Here is a 21012-nt window from a genome sequence, read left to right as displayed (position 1 = left end):
TCATGTTTGTCAGCTTTAGCTCTTACTTGGTTCTGTTTTGATTTCTCAGGTACTAACTTAAGTGATGAGGATTTTCTTTTGCTGGAGCTTTTACACTGGTTTAAGGAAGAATTTTTTCAATGGGTGGATGACATTTCGTGCAGCAAATGTGGTGGAAAGACTAAGTCTAGAGGTGAAGCATTATTTCCCAATGATGATGAGCTAAAGTGGGGTGCAAACAGAGTAGAAGATCATTACTGTGATGCATGCCAGCTCAGCAGTCGGTTCCCAAGGTGGGTATCCCCTGGACAGTAAAGTCAGAGTAATCACTGAATGGAATGGGTAGGAGAGAATTTTTATTAAATGATCTTTTCAGTTTTCAGATTGTAGGACAGGGATCAACAAACTATGACTGGCAGGCTAAATTCGGCCCACATCCTATTTTTGTAAATAAAATTTTATTGCAACACATCCATGCTGATTTGTCTATGTCCAACCTGCAGCCCACGGTCGGCATGCATCCCAGGATCGCTATCGCTGTGAATGTGGCCCAACACAAAATCGGAAATGTACTTAAAACATTATAAGATTTTTTTGTGATTACATGTCACAATGTATTTAATGTGTGGCCCAAGACAACTCTTCTTCCAGTGTGGCCCAGAGACACCAAAAGGTTGGACACCCCTGTAACTATTTTTACATTATAGTGGCAGGGTTGAATACTGAAAACAGATCATATGTCCTGTAAAGTCTAAAATAATTACTGTCTGTCTTTTTATAGGAAAAGTTTTTTGAATTTTGCTCTTAAAGAGAAATTGAGTGTAGTCCTCGCATATTTAATACTGTTAACCTTGTATTGTTCTTTTAATACATAAATTTTAATGTTCTGATAACTTTAATAATAATACTTGATAAAATATAAAAATATGCTAATAACAAAATATGCTAATATTTTACATAATAATTATGTTATTGTGCTAATAATATAAAATATGCTAATGCAATACTGATAATTGTGATAGTAAATACAATGCTGTACTTAAAACAATCATCAGATGGTAATGTGGAAGGTAAAAGTATAGTAGCATCGTGCATGTGTGTGTGTGTGTGTGTGTGTATTTTTAACTACAGAAGTTTGTTTTAATTAGATGCCTCCTTTGCCCAACCTAACCTACTCTCATATCTCTACATTTTAAACTAGGGAAATTTGAAATATTCAATTAATTTTTTGTATTAATTTATAAGCCTGTTATCAGATTTTCTTAATTGGCAATATTTGTAAAGCTTGGATGTATCATCAGGCAAGAAAACATACCATGTGTTTAAAATAGTTAATTTTGTGTGTTTAGGGACTCAATTCTGTCCTAACTGGGAACCATCCCTATGATATAAAAAATATAGGATAAACAGAATCCAATATCCAATAGTTAACTAAAATCATTACAAGTTGTTTCTTCATTCAGCATACATTTGCACAGCATACTTCGCAAAGATTTGAAGATAAAAGATATATAATCAAATTCCTCTCAAAAACTCTTTCTAGACAATTGAATATAAACTGATAATGCAGTGTAAAGGGACACGGGCCAACAAAGATGTTTATACAGTGCTATTTTTTTCATTCTGAACAGCTGCTTGATTTCCTGTTAGCTGCTCTCTGCATAGGGTTGGGGTGATGAGCACTATTAATTAGGGGCTGAGCTGGTCATTCAACTTGGCACAAGTGGTACACAGAAGATGGCGATATAGGATGTTCTAATTCTGCTGTTTTACTTCTTAATGTAAATTTATAACTTTTTTCAGTGACTTAATTACCTAAATTATAAATCATTTAACTTATTTTAAACAGGAGCACCTGCTTAAGACAAACTTGTCATTGCAGAGCCAGTTCATTGATGTAATCGTGCCCTTTCCTCCCAGGCTCAAGGCCAGCATTTCTGCTCCGCTAAGGCACTTGTCCTGCTTCGCTTTATCAGGTCAAAATCCTTCTCAACGTGAATGCAAAATTTGCTGTTCTACAGTTTTGTGATAATTATATAATTGGAGATATAGCAAACATCTTTCAAAAAACAACCTCCAAATTGCCAAGCACCACATTAAGTAGTTCAGAAAAATTAAATTTCAATCAAAATGATTATTAGACACAAAAATAGTATTTTAAGTAAAACTGAGTTCAACTAAGCTTTAAGAGCTTTATTGAGTAGTCTGCTCAAGTTATTTACCTTTTAAATACAATGAGGTATTTATACTACTTGTTAAGGAAATACTAATGCTCAAAGCAGATTTCCTGGAGAATCTCTGCCTGGGCAAGTCCTGTCTGTCCTTCAGGGCCAGCTCAAACAGAAGCCCTCTTCCCCAGCCACTCTCCCGTGTCGCTCATCTGACCTGCTGTACGTCTGGGTCACGTTCTGCTGTGTATGCAAGTTGTGCTCATTCCTTATCCCTCTCAGGACTGTAAACTCCTTGAGGGTTGCACCACTGAGGAATCATTTTTACCAAGGATTCTAGCGCACTGCCTCCTGTGTTCTTCTAGACTCTTTAATTATTACCAATATGAAATTAGAAATATCACTGTTTAGCACAGAGGTAATATAAATTCATTAAAATTCTTATTTTGGATAGTGAATCAAAACTTTTTGTTGTCGTTGTTTAAAACCAGGTATAATAACCCTGAGAAACTTTTGGAAACGAGATGTGGACGGTGTGGCGAGTGGGCCAATTGTTTTACACTGTGCTGCCGAGCCTTAGGGTTTGAAGCTCGCTATATTTGGGATTACACAGGTACAGAACTGGTATGGGCAGAGAGTAGTAGGGCTTTGCAGATTCAAGGACTGGGATTTACAGTCTGGGCTTGTTATTTTCTGTCTGTTACTTTCTGGCCTTGACAGGCCGAGCTTCCATTTGCCTTCGGTAAAATAACAGTAATACCAGACTAATTGTTTATTTGTGGGGATCACAAGATTTTTGCAGCACACCTAGCATTTTGCTTAGTGCTTTGCACTATAACCATTCTTTCCATGACATTTTTAGTGATGATGTTTCTATGTAGACAAGAACATGTGTGATAATGTGCTATAGAAATCTTCACTTTTGTAGGGATTAGCATAAAAGATTTAGTAATCTTAAATCTTAATATACAAAAAAGTAATAAAAGCCATGTGAGATTTATGTTGTCCTTATTTAGAAATGATTCACTGTCACCTACATGTGAAAAAGTTGTCTTCTTTGTTCTTAGTGTTTTACTTGTGTTTCTCTTATTTTAATAATAAAAGGAAATCTTCATTTAATAGTTATTGTTCTCTTACAATCAAATATAGAACATCAATAACCAGAGATCCTCTGTTAGACCACCTTCTGGTCCTGGGTCTTAAAGGTCGAGAAAGACTGCCATTTTCAAAAGTGGCATTGACTTCCTTGTATTACGAACTGATCCCTATGTTTTTTATGCTGTTGTTCACTGTGTTCACCTTTTTTAAAGTCATGGCTCACATTATTTTTAATTAAGCCTGAAACTGACTCCAGAATCATTTTCAAAGATTGCAAAGGGACAGAGAAAGCAAATGTTCTAGCGTATGGTATTCCACAAAATGTTCAGTCTTATTAAGTCAAATTTAGAATATTACAAATAACTTTACTATGTATTCTTAGGAGTTTGTATATGGTCTTTGGAAGTGATTCTGGTTTTATAAACTTAAATTTTTTTTCCCTTTCTCCCTGTTGCTTTCTTGTCTCTCACTTGGGTAGACCACGTCTGGACAGAAGTCTACTCTCCTTCTCAGCAGCGGTGGCTGCACTGTGACGCATGTGAAGATGTCTGTGACAAGCCACTCCTCTATGAAATAGGATGGGGCAAGGAGCTTTCTTATGTCCTAGCATTTTCTAAAGATGAGGTAGGACATAAGAGAAAAAAATTTTTTCTAAGAATAAAATACAATTTTTTGACAGCTTTTGAAAGTATAATTGACATGAGAAAAAGTGGCATATTTTTAAAGTATACTATATATTAAATTGTGTCACTTACATATACGTATGAAATTACATTTACAAAATCAAGATAGTGAACATACCCACTATCCTTGGAAGTTTCCATGTGTCCCTTTGTTATCCCTGTTTCTTGTCCCTGTCCAAGCAACCACAGATCTGCTTTCTGTCTTTGTAGCTTAATCTGCGTTTCTAGAGTTTTATGTAAACAGGATCATATAATATATAGATGGTCCTACTTATGACCATCAAGTTGACAATGGTTGGACTTAAAATTTTTCAACTTTATGATGGGGAAAAAGCCATGCACATTCAGTAGAAACTGTACTTTAGATTTTGAATTTTGATCTTTTTCCGCACTAGTGATACGTGGTACCATACTCTCAGGGTGCTGGGCAGCGGCAGCGGCAGTGACCTGCAGCTCCCAGTACACTATTCGGTCACAGGGTAAATAACTGATACTCTACAGTGTACTAGTATTAAGTATATTTTCAGCTTATGATACTTCCAACTTATTAGAGATTTATTGGAATATAACCCCATCACAAGTTAAGGAGCATCTATATCCTCTTCTTGGTGAGATGAGGATGGGAGAGTCTGGTTTCTTTTACTCACTAATTTTGCAATTCTTTCATGTGTTTTCATGTATCAGTGGTTTATTCTTTTTATTGCTGAGTAGTATCTCATTATATGGATGTACCATAATTTGTTCATCTATTTACCTGTTGATGGACATACTTGGTACTTTCCCATTTTTTATTATTTCAAATAGAGCTGTTACATACATTCAACACAAGTGTTTATATGGGCATATGCTTTTTTCCCTTTGGTACGTTCCTAGAAGGGGAATGGCTAGACCATATGGTAGGTGCATGTTTAGCTTTTTAAGCAACTGCTCTACTATTTTCCAAAGTGATTGTGCCACTTTACATTCTCACCAGCAGTATGTGAGAGTTCCCAGTTTCTCCATGTCTTTGCTAACTAACATTTTTTGTGGTCTCATTCTTTTATTTTAGCCTTTTTACTAGCTGTGTAGTGGTATCTTATTACGGTTTTCATTTGCATTTGTCAACAATACTGAGCATCTGTGTTGTACATGCTTATCTGTCATCCTTGTGTCCTCTTTGCCCATTTTTTTAATGGGTTTTTTTAATTATTGAGTTCTGAAAGTTCCTTACACATTCTGAATGCAAGTCCTTCATTTCATAGATACATGCTTTGCAAAAATGTTTTTCCTTAGCTGCAGCTTATCTTTTCATTCTCTCATGACTTGTGAAGAGAAGAAATTGATGAAGTTCAGTTTATTAATTTGTTCTTTTATGGATCATGCTCTTTGATGTTGTATCTAAGAATTTTTTGCCCAAGACAATGATTTTCTCCTTTGTTTTGTTTTATGTTTTATATTTTTAATTTTGCACTTTTATTTTGTATATATCCCAAATTATGGATTGAAATCCATTGTTTTGCGTGCAGATAATGAATTGTTTTAACACTTGTTGAAAAGATTATCTCTTCTCATTCGAATTGCTTTTGTTTCTTTGTCAAAAATCAGTTCTATAATATAAATTTTAGACACTAAAAAGTAGAAAAAGTTTTTATTTGTTGAATTTTGTGAACTTTATAGATAAGTTTAAAAAAGCCTAAATATTGTGAAAACTTCATTTTTCACAGTCCCTTTCTTGGAAGTGTGCCAATTAGAAAATGAATAAAAAATGTAGCAGATTGTCCAGTGTTTTTCCACAGGTTTTTAAACTTTAAACAAAGAATAGCACTTAAAATTTTATATTTAGGGATTACATTCTAGGTATTTAAGGTTGATGGCTGTACTCTTCTTAAATATTTGTGTTCTGTAATTTGAGGTGGTTGATGTCACATGGCGATATTCTTGTAAACATGAAGAGGTAATCTCCAGAAGAACTCAGATTAAAGAAGAATTACTTCGAGAAACTATTAATGAGCTTAATAAGCAGGTAGGTGGTGGGCATTTGTCATTTTTGAGAGGACATTTGGAATTTTCTTATATAATCAAGAGTCAGCTTTTAACCCATTGAAATTTTAAAGGTTGTAAGATGACCGATTTTAAATACTGTACTTTTTTTTAATTTATTTTTTATTGTTATTCAATTACTGTACTTTTTTACATTACATTGTCATGTCTCTTAAAGTTCAGTGAAATAAAATTTCAGTGTATATAATACTTGATAAAAAGTATGTTGTTTTATTTATGTAAGTAATTGTACCTTGAATGTAATTACATACACACACACTTATTCAAGTATGGAAATTTCTGAAACAAGGCACAGGAAATTGTTAACAATGACTCCTTCCAAGAAGACCCAGGAATCCAATGAGGGAAGATTCAGTTTTTATTTCTACACCTTTGGTAGCATTGAAACTTTTTACTATATATACTTGTATGTTTGTTATTTTTTAAATAATTTAAAAAACAATTTTGCTGCTGGAAGGCAATTAGAGTATGGGCGGATCACCTTAATGTAGGCAGAGATTGAGGTTTGGTCTATTTGGAATCTCACCCTATTTCTCACGTGTAACCCATCAGAGATCCTAAGCCAAAAACCTAGAGAATTTACGGGAGCCCCTCCCCTCGGAAGGCTCTGGACCCCAATTATTTACTTGCCAGCACTTTGTTTCTGCTAAAAATTCTGCTTTGGTTTTCAGCACTTGAGCGTCCATTCCATTCTTGCCTTCTGAGCCTCTCCTCGTTTCAGTTAATACTTAGCAACTGCCTGGGAGGGAGAAGAGGTGCAGTATTGGGTCACCTCAGTCTGTTTCTTGGGATCTTAGCTTCTTCAGTTCTGGCTGCATAGGTAGTTTCCTGTTGCATTCGAACAGGTGTTTGTACGTGTGTATCTGTGTATATGTTTTCCCGCCTTTCCAGCTTTTCTCAGCAGGACAGGCGTCTGACATGAGCTAGTTTATCGTGGCCAAAACCAGTCTCCCACCTTTATTTTAAATCCAGGATAGTAAAGGTCATGGAGATTTGGATATGGGTATGAGAATAAGTTTTCTAAAATTATTTTGAATTTCCTAGTGTCCATTTTATTTTCCAAACAATTATACATGTGAAAATAAAGTTTGTTACTTCAAGATCCTCTTAAATACAAATGTTTTAAGTATATTCTTACTTAGAGATGGACCTGTACATTTTCCTAATCTTAATGACTTCTTTTTAAAACATGAATTGCAGAGGCAAATGTCTTTGTCAGAAAACAGAAGAAAAGAACTTCTCCAGAGAATAATTGTGGAACTTGTTGAATTTATATCTCCCAAAACCCCTAAACCTGGAGAACTTGGAGGAAGAATATCTGGGTCAGTGGCCTGGAGAGTAGCCCGAGGTGAAATGGGTCTAAAGGTATTTAATTTGTTATAGCCTGATAACCTCCTCACTTTCCTGCTTCTTATACTGCACTCTTTAATACTGCCAAATGTATTGGCCATCACCTTTCAATTAACTTTTCAGTATAATTACTAAAAAATGTAAATATTTAGACTGGCCAGGTCGGTCTGTTGTTTGCAGCTTCGACCTATACACCAACAGGTTTTGGACTCTGTTCCAGGTCAGGGCACACACTTAGGTTGTGGGTTTGATCCCAATCAGAGCTCTTATGGGAGGCAACCTAACTGATGAATATTTCTCTCTCTCTGTCTCTCCCCCGCCACTTCTCTCTCTCCCCCCACCTCCTCCCTCTAAAATCAATAAACATATGCTCGGGTAAGGATTTTTTTTTAAAGAGTTAGTCTAATCAAATACAGCGTTAGCAAAACATTTTAAAACAGGGTTTTTCTAATTACCTGTGTAAATTTTGAGTATAGTACAACTATTACTGAAGTATATACAGAAAAATGCCCAAATTACAAGTGTACAGCTGAACAAATTTTCACAAATTGAGTACCCGTATAACTACCAACTGGAATAAAATAGACCATCAGAAGCTCAGAAACAGCTATGAGCTTCGTTTTAGTCACTGCCTTCTACCCCCAGAGTAACCATTATTACGGTTTCTGATTAGTTTTGCCTGTTACTGTGCCTTACAACAATAAGCATATGTGTGTACCTTTTTGTGAATGGTTTCTCTATCTCAACATTAGTGAATCATACTTGCTGTGTGTTTATGGAGTGCTTATTCTCATTGCTGTGTAATAAATACTCCATTGTATGAATTTCTATATAATGTATCCATGCAACTTGATGGGTACTTGGGTTGTTTCCAGCTATTGGCTCTTAAAAATTGTGCTGTGACCATTCATATACATGTTTTCAGTAAGTGTATTTATACATTTCAGTTTGGTATGTATTAGGTACGTAGTTGGAATTGCAAGGTAACAGAGTAAGAGTGTGTTCAGCTTTAGTAGATACTGCCCAGAGTTTTCCAACGTGGTGGTGCCAGTTTACACTCCGACCAGCAGTATATGAGATTTTTCCACATCTTTACATGTAGTTGGTATACTCTCTTTTTCGTTTTAGCAGTTCTGGCAGTATATAGTATTAATATGTTATGATTTTAATTTGCGTTTTGGTGATGACTAAGGAAGTTCTGTTCTTTAGATTTTTGGATATCTTTTGGGAAGTGCTTGTTTAAGTTTTTCAAAATAAGATTTTAATGCATTTAAAAGAGTTCTGTTTCACCATTTTTTCCCCACATGAAAATTTCACAGTGGGAAAATAATAGAGTTGGGGTAATTCAGTTGATACCGTGTTTATGTCTTGTTGCATACTTGCATACATCTGGTATTGGCTAGAAATTATTGCTGCTGCTGTGATTACTATTGTCAAACTTATTTTAAGATATCTCTTGACTAATCTCCCAAAATTGAATAATGAACAATGTAAATAAAATGTCTATAATTAGAGGCTAGGTGAAAAGCTCTGTAATAGACATTAAAAAAGTACAACAGACTGTCCCTTATCCTTCGGGAGTCTACAGTTGACTCACTAGAAAGTATTTTATATGAAGGTCTAAGATTATGCATCATGAAAAATGCGTGAGAGGAAAAATAATCCATCGTAGTATCCATATCGACAGTTCTAAACAAAGTTTTTTATCTACTTTTTCTAAATTTGCCACTGTTGCAGTTCATTTCTCCAGTAAAGAAATATGTCCAAAAGGAGTGAACTATTCCCAGTAACTTTGTTTGCTTTTAAATTTATCCCAGCATCTTTAGCAGGCAGTTGGAAGTGTTGGTTCAGCCATAGAATTACAAGATCTAAATTCAACAAATAATTCATATCACTGCTGATGCAGTGCAAGTTACAAGTGTAAATTGAAATGAAGCCAGTTTAAAAGAGCTAATTTAATTCACAGCTGTGTTCAATTTAAAACATTGACATTATTTAGGTCTTCATTTCTTTTTCTTTTTGGGGGTGGGTGTGCTTCCTCTTGTGTAGCATGTAAGTTTAAACTTTAAAAATATGAATTGGGTCATAGGCTCAGATTGTTTCCCCTTTTGAAATTCTTTTCTAAATTTCTCAATTACAGGAGACTGTATTAGGGCCATGGATTTAAAATGTCATTTTCCTCTTTAGAAATAGATGTTTATTTTAGAAGTAAATTGAAAAATGTCAGTCCTAAAAAAATTATGGAACTATGCCTTGAAATGAGTTGGAAAAAGAAGAACACATTGGTGATTCCATTTCCACAAAGAATAGCTTTATCTTAGATTTAAAAGATTTTATGAAATAGTAATGTCATTCTTACTCCAGATTGTTCAGTTGCATGTATGGTATGTTCAGTAACATTTATTTTTCTTTTCCCTTTTGCAATTAGTTATCCTTTGTAAAATAGTAGATAATGCTGTTTAAATTTTATTTCCACTTGGCTATGTCCACTCTGAAATATCTTTGCTGTTACATGCTTGTTTTGCAGTATAATATACTGACTTACAGTACCAATTTCTAAAAATAATGAACTACTTTTCTTTTAGCTATATGGCAGTAATCTTCACAGGTTCTACTAGGGCATGATCTTCTTATTTCTGCACTTAATGTTACTACTTTGTAACTCAGACAGGGATTATTTTTTCTTTCTGTCTCTAAGATATATTCTTAATTGATTTTTGTGCATTTGAATTTTTTGTATGGTTTAATACCTAGTACCCAATGTGTAACAAAAAAAAGTGTTGACTACAATCCTGATTGATTAATAAATACTATAGCAAGACATTAACACAGACTAGAGCAGTGGTTCTGCAAAGGTGCATGATTTTGCCTTCCAAGAGACATTTGGCAATGTCTGGAGGTATTTTGGTTGTTGTCGCACCTGGGAGGTGGCATCAAATGAGCCGAGGTCTGGGATGCTGCTAAATGACTTTCAATGCACAGGGCAGCCCCCTAGAACAAAGAATTATCTAACCCAAAATGCTGCTATGCCAATCTAAGCGAGACGGACCATTGTATCAGTGGCACATAGAGATCGGATAAAATCATCATACTCAAACTTGAGATACGCTCAGTGATTTTAGGATTTCTGGGGACTGTTTCACATTAAAGCAAACATGGATTTATTTGGGGGTAGAATAATTTTAAAGTAAAACATGAGCTTTTGTACACATGCATACAGTTGTTTCAAGCTCCCAGACACTCTCTTACCTTCGGTGTCAACACTCTGAAATGGCTTTAGGTTGAGGATTGAAGGATGAAAAAGAATCAAATATGTGGAAAATAGAACAGCATTCCAGACGGGAGGAACAGCATGTTTCAAGGCCATGAGGCAGAAACTAGCAGGGCCTTTTGGGGGAACTAAAGGAGAAGTAACAAGGTGGGAGTGTAGTGACAGAAGGGAAGAGTAACATGAGATCTGGTTGGAGAAGCAGGCAGGGGACAGATCATGCAGCGCCCCCTAAGCCTTGGTAAAGGTACAGAGTGGAAGTACAGTGGAAGTCAGTGGAGTAAGTTAGGCAAGGAAATGACATACTGCAATTTACTTTTTTTTTTCCCAAGATTTTATTTTTAGAGAGTAGGGAAGGGAGGGAGAAAGAGAGGGAGAGAAACATCAATATGTGGTTGGTTGCCTCTCACGTAGCCCGTACTGGGGACCTGGCCTGGAATCCAGGCATGTGCCTCGATCCACTGAGCCACACCAGCCAGGGCAATTTACATTTTTTTAAAACTTACTTTAGTTACTATGTGGCACATGGGCAGAAAAGATAAAACTTGAAAGCTGGCAGTCAACTTTAGGAGACAATTGTAGTAGTCCAATTAGGATATGATAATGATGGAAATGAAGAAAAATAAATGAATTTAGGTGAAGTCAGAGCTATTATTTATAATTTTTCTGTTTTGTAACAGTTGGTGCTATATCAACATCATACTGATCATTTTTAACCTATCAAATACTTTCCAAATTTTTCAGTGGCACCAATTTTTCATTTCCTTTCTAGTGAGAGAGGAAGTGGGTGAGAGAGAAACATCAGTTTGTTGTTCCCCTTATTTATGAATTCATTGGTTGTTTCATGTATGTTCCCTGACCAGAAATCTAACCCACAACCTTGACTATTGGGATAATGTTCTAAACAGCTGAGCTATCTGGCCAGGGCCCAATTTTTCATTTCAACTTGAAGAAATCTCTTACTATTTTACATAGAATTCTCTCTCTTTCTCCCTTTCTCCCTCCCTCTCTCTCCCCGTCCCTCTGTTCCCCCTTGTCTCCCTCCCTCCCTCCAACTCCCTTCCCCCATGTTTATAGATAAATATATATATATATATCTTTCATTACCTTGAAACACTAATTCTGTTTTCTTTTTAAGAAAAAAGAAACTGTGTTCATCCCCTCTGAAAATGAGAAGATTTCTAAACAGCTTCACCTTTGTTACAATATTGTGAAAGATCATTATATTCAAGTTTCTAATAATAATCAAACCATTTCTGGATGGGAAAATGGTGTATGGAAAATGGAATCCATATTCAGAAAAGTTGAAAAAGACTGGAACATGGTAACTTAATGCATGAAACTGTTTATAACCTTTGTCATTGTTTAAACAGGTATAGATTGGCTTCATTTTTCAGTTGTGCATAATGTGAAAACTGATATGTCAAAATTACTTTTCGTATTCCTCAACCATGTAAAAGAAATTCTGTTCCCAACATTTAATCAAGAGACCATAAGAAATTTTTGCATTTATAAGAAGGAAGTATCTGTTTTCACCAAAAAGGCTGAATTTAATACTTTCCTAGGGAAAAATAATCAGGCATATGACCAATCCATGGAACTAGTTTTTGCTTAAATGCATGAAGTATATTGTTATTTAATTTCTTCACACATATGTATTGATTCCCTACTAAAGACAGGCTGTTAGGGAATATAGCATTTAGTTCAAAGTCCCAGGAGCTAACCATTTAATACACTTTCATTTCATCATAATGTGGATGATGGAGCAGTGATATTGGTTATTAATACTCTATCTTAAAGATTAGAGAATTGGATTGCTGGGCCTGTCGTAGTTCCCACATGCCAACCTTCATATTGTTGTGTCGTGTTATCTGTAACAAATAAGAGGCTTTGCTTTTAACCTGCCCGACCCGTCAGATATGCACCAAAAATAAACTCAGAGCTATTCAAATGACCTTAACAGATCTAACCATACTGTTATTGATAGATTTTCATAGGAGCAAATGAACTTATTGAGAGCTTTTAAAGTTAACTTGCCAAATGTTCAAGTGGGAAGGGAGTTGTTCACTTGTAAGACGTTGGATAAAGAGTGAGTCACAGGTGAACTAGCTGCTAGTGTTACGAGCACCTACTACTCTGTGCTTATCCCTGTAGTAGGCACCAATCAGTGCAGAAGACAGAGACGTGAGTTCCCTGGTGTTTTCCCAATCAGAAGTTTTTGTTGTAAAACTTATCCTGGTGGTCTTTTTGTATTAAACCAAGAACAGCTTATATAGCATTATTAAAATTGTAGATTTAGGAATTTTCTTCTTTAGTTAAAGAAGGACATAAAAAAATAAAACTAGATAAGATTTAAATTTTCAAGATTTGAATCTATATCTGTACCTGTAATTGATTTATAGTTGATGAGAGGCACTGAACAACTTCTGGAAGACTCTTCTTAGCCAAAAAATGTTTCTGAACAGAAAGCAGTATAGAACGGATACGTTTTTTTATCCAAGTACTAATGTAGTCCTGCATGCCATTCTTCCTAACGGAGCAGTGTGAATGGGAGGAAGTAAAGGCAGAAGAAACACTGCTGTGTTGAGGAAGGCACAGTGCGCTGAGAAACAGGTCTGCTGTGTGGCCTGTGTCCTCCCTGTCCTCACTGGTCCATCAGCAAACGTTTACTGAGTGCCTCTTGTGCTAGGCACTGTTGTCAGCTACATGGGTGAAAAGAGGAAGGTACAGTTCCTGCTCTCACAGTCTTAATGGGAAACCCAAGCATAAACAGCCAACTTAACCATGATGAAGAGTGTTATAATAAGGATATCAACACATTGCTATGGAAACATCAAGGAGGGAGTAATTAGCTCTGGCTGTGGGAGTTGGGCATAGCTCCACAGAGCAGGCAGCATTCGAGCTGGACGCTGAAGGGTGAGTAGGTGTTCATAAGGCAAGGGAACAGCAAGGGGAAAGCATGGAGTACATGGCATGTTTTGAGATTTCTAAATAGAGCATTGTGGCCTGAGGAGGTGTATTGTATGAGAAAGATTTAAATAATGTAAATGAGATGCAAAGGCAATTAAATGAAAAACAGGCCCCTACACAAGTCAAGTTTATGCATTTATGGGCTTTTACAGAGGGCATCTTTTTTGAAGTTGAATGGATCAATTTTCAGTTACAATATTTAGTGCCAAATGAAGAAACATATTAGAATCTTAACTGTATTGTAGAGACTAATAACTCAGAAGTAATATATTAGCATTAAAACTTGAGTTTTCCCCCTAAATTAGTATTTTTAGTTCTGTCCTATCATGTTTCAAGTTAGGGATTGTCTGCCTCCACTAAATAGAAGCAGCCTATTTCTTTTTATTTTTAATTTTGTTTTTATTTACCAATTACAGTTGACATTTTGTATTATTTTATATTGGTTTCACGTGTACAGCATAGTGGTTAAAGATTTGTATAACTTAGGAAGTCATTCCCCCTAGTAAGTTCAGTACCCACTTGGCACCATACATAGTTAAAACAATATTACTGACTATTCCCTATGCTGTACTTTTATATCCCTGTTACTATTTTGTAACTGCCGATTTGTACCTAATACTTTCACTTTGATTATTACCACACCTTTCCTCCGTAATCTCCAGCCTGGTATCAAGGCAGATCATATGCAGCCTGCTCTTGGGTATTTAGAACAGATTCTTACTCTGAGAGGTAGCATCCCAGGAGCACAGGGACTCACTGCATTGTACTATTTAGCAAATACTTTCTTCAGTGATGTGTGGATTTGAAAGGAATATAAAAAGCAACACGACTAATTTACTCTTTAACAGACAAATGATAACACCTTGGTAAAGGTGATGTTAATAGCTTCCCAACTAGTCTCCCTGCATATGTCCTGGTCCCTTCCAGTCTAGCCCTTGCCACCTTCTCTGGCCTTGCCTTGTACCATGATGTCCTCACCCCACCTTGCATTGTGGTTCCCTGCCCTTCTACCCTCTCCACAAAACCTCCTCTACTTTGTTACTTTGTTAGATTAACGTATTCTTAGAACTTGGCTTAAGCCTTATTCCCTCTACTCCCAGCTTACTGAATTCATTTTCCCCTTTATTGACTTATACCATGTCCCTCCTTCATGACATTTATTCAACAAATATGCCTGGGAAGAGATGATTTGTCTCTTGCCTACTAGATTGTAAATATTCCCTGGACAGAGACCTTGTCTTTTTCTACCCACTTTTGTGTTACCCTCAGTATCCATATACCTGTCATAGTATCTGATATATAAAAGTGTTTAGTAAAGTTTGCTGAACATAAGAATGATTGAGTGTGTATGGCTGAAATCTGCACCACCCTATGGCTACCCAGACCACCATAGTAACCCTGTTCATACAGACTGTGTCCCTTGGACGTTCTTACATAGTTTGCATTTTTGAGCAATTTTATCAATCTTTTTGTCACAAGAGTCATTTTAGCACTTTTTGATGTATGGGATTATGTCAAGAATTCATTCATTTAGTCATTCAGCAAGCATGCACATTGTCAGACATTGCACTTGGCATTTAGGATGCAAGTTGAATTAAAAAGCAAGCCTCAAGGTGAGCATGGCTAGTGCAGGGGAAAAACACATGGGCCAGCTATTTAGATTAGTAGGTAAGTGCTGGCAGCATATACTAAGGGAGAGAAGACAGAAGGAAGAGCTGTTGTCCCTTCTTGAGGGAAAGCCTTGCAGAAGAAGTAATGTCTAAAGTAAGTGGAGCAGATATTACTCCACTCCTTTTGTAGGAGCAGGCAGAGGGAGAGTTTCTCGCTGTAAAAGGACAAGATGTGGAAGAGGAGGGTGTTTGGGAGCATGAGAAATAGCATGTGCAAAATCACTGAGGAGAGAAACAACTGCTCTGTCCCAGGAAGAGTAAGTAGTAGGAAATACGGGGCAGAATAGTGGGAAATGAGAGTGGAGAGGTAAACAGTTGCCAGGTCCCAGGGACTTGGATAACCTGGCAGTTATCTAATAGGAAACCATGAAAGGTCAGGCAAGGAAAGGAGGTGATCACACTAGTGGCCCAGAGGCTGCAAATGGAAAAAGTCAGAAGCATAGTGTAGAAAGATGACAGTGGGGACTGATAGTGGTTCATGTTTGATTTCAGTTATAAAATGGAATAACCAAAAATAAGATACGTGAACACCACCGGTTTACCAGCATTATATTAAAATCTCTCGAATACAGCTGCTCTGCTGGTATCTGTAGGAATGACTGACTACAGAGTATCTGCTGTACAGTGAACGTAATTAGAGGTAATCCCAGCAGCCTAAACGGAAGAATAATTTGCAGTACAAACCAAACCTCTGGGGCTCCATAGCAGCAGGCAAACCAGCCTGGCCTGCAGTAATCAGAAAATTTCTAAGTGGAGATCTTCTGTAGAATGTGAACGTGAAAAAGCCAACATGCAGATTGTTCTGTCTTGAAAGTAGTGGTTACAGACACAACCCAAAGGGCAAGTGTCATTTGTGTACCTTGTGAGTGTTATAACTTAAACCTTAGGCCACAGACACACGCTCCTGTTCCCACCCACAGGTTGTGATGTGTCTACGTGGCCTTACAGATGCCAGAGAGGGGCAAGGGTGGGTCACTGGGGGGCACTGTAGAGATTTCAGTCCGTAGGTGAAAAAACTCCATGACTTCTCTAATATCACTGCTGCTAACACAGGGGTAGCACACTCACCTCTTAGTAGTCCCATAAATTGCAAAGGCGTGCATGTAGAGCTCTACACAATGGTGATGAATTTAAAAAGCCAACAGGCAAAAGTTGTGTAACTTCATGACCTTAGGAACACCCAACAGTTACAAAAATGCTTTTTTTGGGTCTTAACCCAAAAATTGAATATTTGAGGGCTTAAAGTATATTATTCTCTGAAGTAGATTAAAATTCCTCATTCTATTGGCATTACACATAGGACCACATTTGGAAGTGTATGTAAATACTATTGTTTTGGTGCATTTCAAATTACCAAACTAAGTATGCATATTCTTGGTAACTTACTATCACCTCTAAAAATGCTGATTCAAAATAAATTGGTTAAAATGCTCCAGACAGGATATATTATGTGCAAAAGATGATATGAATTTTCAATATGAATAGGGTCTGTTTTACCTCCATATACCATTTCTCTTTTTTTTTTTTAGCATTTTTTTATTGTTGTTTAAGTACAGTTTTCTGCCTTTCCCCCCCACCCCTCCTCCATATACCCTTTCTTTAGCCTGAGACCTTTCATTTGCTCACAATATGTTTGACAGTTTAAGATTTAAGAATTCAATGATGAACCATCTTATCCTTTAATTATTCAGTCTTAAAAGCTGATACCTCTAGGATTGAAAAACTGTAAGTGTTAGAACAAGCGATTCTCTAAGACATGCTCAGCAACTCTCACAGACGCTGACAGTTAAAACCACAGTTCTGGCCCAGAGCCACCTGGTGTAACTCAGACAGTTTGAGGAGTAAGCTAGGAATTTGAAACTAACCTGACTTCAGCCTATCATATTTTATACCCACATTTTGGGGGGACATTTGAAACTACTGAGCCCTGAAAAGCCATTACATAGAAGTATATACTGAGATATGAATTTGAATGTATTTGTCTTAAGACTACTTTCCCCTCGTCTTTTAGTTCCTTCCAGCCCACCCCCCTTTAATCCTGCTGTTTGGCTCATCTCTTCAAGGTAATGTCCTTACTAGCCACTTCTTTGATGGCATAATTCAGCTATGGATAGCCAGTCGTTTGGGGTCGGTTAAACAAAGGACTCCCAGGGAGCATTGGTGCAGTCCTGAGCAGCAGGTGCTCCTTACAAACAGCTGTCAGAGGAGCGTGCAGTGGGAACGCGCGAGCATTAGAGGACGTTACAGTGAGGTTGACCTGAACCTTAGTGGGGCAGTTGATAGTTCCATACATTTAGGTTTGTCATCCAGAATGACAGCTGTTGATTATATGTATCTAGTCTAATGAATTCAAATCAGTATCCTTGGAGGGGGATTGTTTAGTTGTTTTATAATCTCCAGCTCGCTGATTTCTAAAAACTTTCAAATTATTAATATATAATAATTTATATATTTAATATATATATATAAATTAAAGCTGACATATTTAACCTGGAAGAAAAATACCCATAAATTGCCAAATAGGACGGAATATCAATAGAAAGCTAGCAGTGATTTTTTTTTCACTTGATGCCTAAAGACACGGAGTAGGACAACACAGATGGGTTTTACATGGTACTTCCAACTATTTGCCCCGGAGAAGTAGATTTGACATTTCTAAAAGAATATGTATGTATGTACACGTTTTTAATACTTAAATGCTATTTATTAAATCTACCTATGAATTTAGATCTTGTGCCTCCAGAGAGCTATGATTTGGTTAAGATTATGCAAGTACACCGAAAATAAAATAGTTACAGTTGAATAAGGGAGTATTGGCACTTCAGGGTGTGCTAAAATCCTGGAGGACCATGAAAGCTAAGAGTTTAGATTTAATACAAGAGCCAGGTGCTTGCTGTACATTGTAGACCAGTCAAATGATATGAAGAAAGTGGGATTTTAAGAACATTAATTAGGTAGCTGCAGAAAGATGAGCATAAACTGACCGTAGTGACAAGTACAGTGTAAGTGAAGAAAGGGCTTTCCCCCCAAGGTTTGTTTCAAACAAATGCACAGATTATTGTGGGAAGTTTGGACATGAGGGATTAATAACTAAAGAGTCAGATCCTTGGGGGTTTGAGCCTGAGTGAATGCAGTTCACCTGTGAAAGACCTGGCTGGGGATGATAGTTTTCACATCATCGTTTTGAAGAGTGTGGATGAAACAGAGGAGATAAGCTGGAAGCAGTTGATAAACTTGGATACCTAATAGTATAGATTTAAAGTGATAAGGGGCGTTGATGCTCTTTAGGAGGCAATCATGAATATTACCTTTTATTAAACCATTACTTAGCAGTGACTGAGGCTCTGTGCTTTGTTGTGGTGGTGGTGGGGGGTTCTTTTCTTTTCTTTTTTTATTTAGAGGACTTGGCACCTCTGACCTAAGAAAGCTTATCTGGAAATCCAGACTTTGAAAAGAGGACAAATTAAGAAATAACTGCGTTTAAAAGGATTCTTCATTTTCAGCAGGATTCATCATAAAGTTTAAATAGCTGGACTTAATAATTTAAAAAAGAATATGATTTGCCAAATTTAGTTAGCATGCAGCTCTTTGGGGCTGTACTTGTTGGGCTGTGTTAAAATAATATCTTCCACACAAAAGATAGTATAGGAAAAACTGCTAATAAGAATTTTTTAATGTAAAAATTTTTTTCAGTGGGGAAAAAATTAAGTTTTTAATAAACATTTGTACATAGTACCTTGTGACAATAAGACTTTGACTGTATGTGTTTTCTACACTATTTCATTATTTCCGACGATTCCTTTTTCCCCTCTTACTTTGTAGGTATATTTAGCCCGAAAGGAAGGATCGTCTTCTGCTTGTATTTCCTGGAAGTTCGAGTGTGGGACAGTTGGCCTGAAAGTAGATAGCATCTCCGTGAGAGCCAGCAGCCAGACCTTTGAGACTGGCGCGGTGCAGTGGAAACTGCGATCCGACGTGGCACAGGTGGAGCTGTCAGGCGGTAAGCATATGACCAGAGAGTTAGTCACGGCGTGTGTGTTTACCATCTGAAGAGTAGTTGTGCTTATTTGAGATGTAGTTTTGAGTTTTTCTTACCCAACAATTAAATATTCATCCTAATGCAGAAAAAAAAAATTAGTTAAGATCTCTATAACCTCATTGTAATAGAAAGGCTTATGGAAGAAGAAAAATCATTTTTGTTTCAAAGGACACATTTCCTCCATAAAGAATAATTTGTATTTATGTTTATTTTTTAAGTGTTGAATTTTACCTACAAGTAAGGTATATAAAATGCATCCCAGAGCTATCTCTTTGTGTTCTTTAAGTTTCTGAAAGCAAAGTGTTATTTTTTCTTTTCCTCCCACAGATAAAATTCTTCGCTCCTATCATGATTTTTCTGGAGCCACTGAAGTTATTTTGGAAGCAGAATTGAGCAGAGGAGATGGTGTTGTTGCTTGGCAACATACTCAGCTGTTTAGACAAAGCTTAAATGACCATGAAGAAAATTGTTTGGAGATAATTATAAAATTCAGTGACCTTTGAGAACCTGAACATTATAGAAAAGCTGGCAATAATCAAGGATTTACCATGTTTTAAATTAGTCTGTTGGTTCGGTGCATGCTTAGTGGGCAATTTACTACCCTCTGCTAGCATATTTCTTTTGCTGGCCATCCATCATGTAACCCTCATGAAAAAATATTCTTTGTACTATGGACCATAATGAAACCTTGAGTTAAAAACTCCCTTCCATATGTGACTGTAACTCGGAGTAAAGTCTTACTGCCCCAATGTGAGGTTTTAATCTAAAAAGTGTAAGTATAGTTTTAAAAGTAAAATGACATTATTCATGATTAAATGCTCTTCATGATTATGATAAAATCTTAAGCTAAAAATAGTAACGATATTTTCTGCTTAGCCATTAAGTTCTTCATAAGTTAAATTCAGTTGGGTTTCCTAAGATTTTTAATAACTGTGAAGAGTAGTATCTCATAAGTTATAATGCATGAAAATTTTTATGATTGTAAATACATAGGCATTTAAGAAATAAAATCAGTTATTTTGCTTTATATCTTTTTAGTGGTTACTTTGCCTAAATAAAAATCTTTAATAAGTATGCTAAACATTGAAAACTGCTTGAATAGAAAAGAATTGTGAAAACATTTAACATTGTATAAATTCAAAAATACATTATAAATCCATAATATGTAGACATTCAGAAAATACTTCTGATTTTATTTTTGAGTATTTTTATCTACCTCATTGAATAAACTATCAATCTTGACTTTGAAACTGTGTTACTGTATTATACAGTATTTATATGCTATGTCAAGAGTTGTTTGTGTGTGTTCCATATAACCTCTCCAGTTGAATTGAGTGAACATTTATTGTGTTTATGTGAAAAAGCATGGTGATAGTACTCTGAGGGTGGCGGTGGTAAAAAGACACAGCCCCTGTTCTCCACATGCCTTCATGATGTTCTGCAAAGTTCTCAACTCTTCCTACAAGAAAAGTACATTCGCAGGGATTCTCACCCTGTGCAACTCAATAAGACATGTATATGCGTTGCAAAACGTATACTAAGATCTGGGAACAGAGGTTTTATATTGCTTTGTAACTGTAGTCAGACTCAGTTGAGTATCACTTTCTTGCTAAAAAGTTTCATGTCAAAAAATTACTTTGTTCATCTAAAGTTATTAATATGTTTTAATATGGGGTTAAATTCCGAGTCCGGAATCCTCGGACTCTTGAATTAATCATAATATCGCATAGTGGCAAAACACATAAAA

At 36.3% G+C, this 21012-nt stretch overlaps 1 protein-coding gene across 2 annotated transcripts in view; it reads left to right on the top strand.

Annotated features, from left to right (window-relative positions):
* The window catches only part of NGLY1 (N-glycanase 1), a 45823-nt gene extending 25531 nt beyond the window's left edge, over positions 1 to 20292 (top strand). Inside the window, exons 5-12 of one of the 2 annotated variants that reach the window (XM_053929644.1) lie at positions 50 to 272; positions 2639 to 2760; positions 3724 to 3869; positions 5820 to 5930; positions 7169 to 7333; positions 11725 to 11910; positions 19049 to 19226; positions 19593 to 20292. In XM_053929644.1, coding sequence (XP_053785619.1) covers positions 50 to 272; positions 2639 to 2760; positions 3724 to 3869; positions 5820 to 5930; positions 7169 to 7333; positions 11725 to 11910; positions 19049 to 19226; positions 19593 to 19768 — 1307 coding nt within the window. In that variant the 3' untranslated portion in view covers positions 19769 to 20292. The remainder of the gene's footprint in view (positions 1 to 49; positions 273 to 2638; positions 2761 to 3723; positions 3870 to 5819; positions 5931 to 7168; positions 7334 to 11724; positions 11911 to 19048; positions 19227 to 19592) is intronic. The other variant, XM_053929645.1, reaches the window with a different exon arrangement.
* Positions 20293 to 21012: the final 720 nt, after the last annotated feature.

Source organism: Desmodus rotundus, chromosome 8, assembly GCF_022682495.2.
Source record: "Desmodus rotundus isolate HL8 chromosome 8, HLdesRot8A.1, whole genome shotgun sequence".
Classification (NCBI taxonomy): Eukaryota; Metazoa; Chordata; class Mammalia; order Chiroptera; family Phyllostomidae; genus Desmodus; species Desmodus rotundus.
This window is presented reverse-complemented; position numbering and strand designations above follow the sequence as displayed.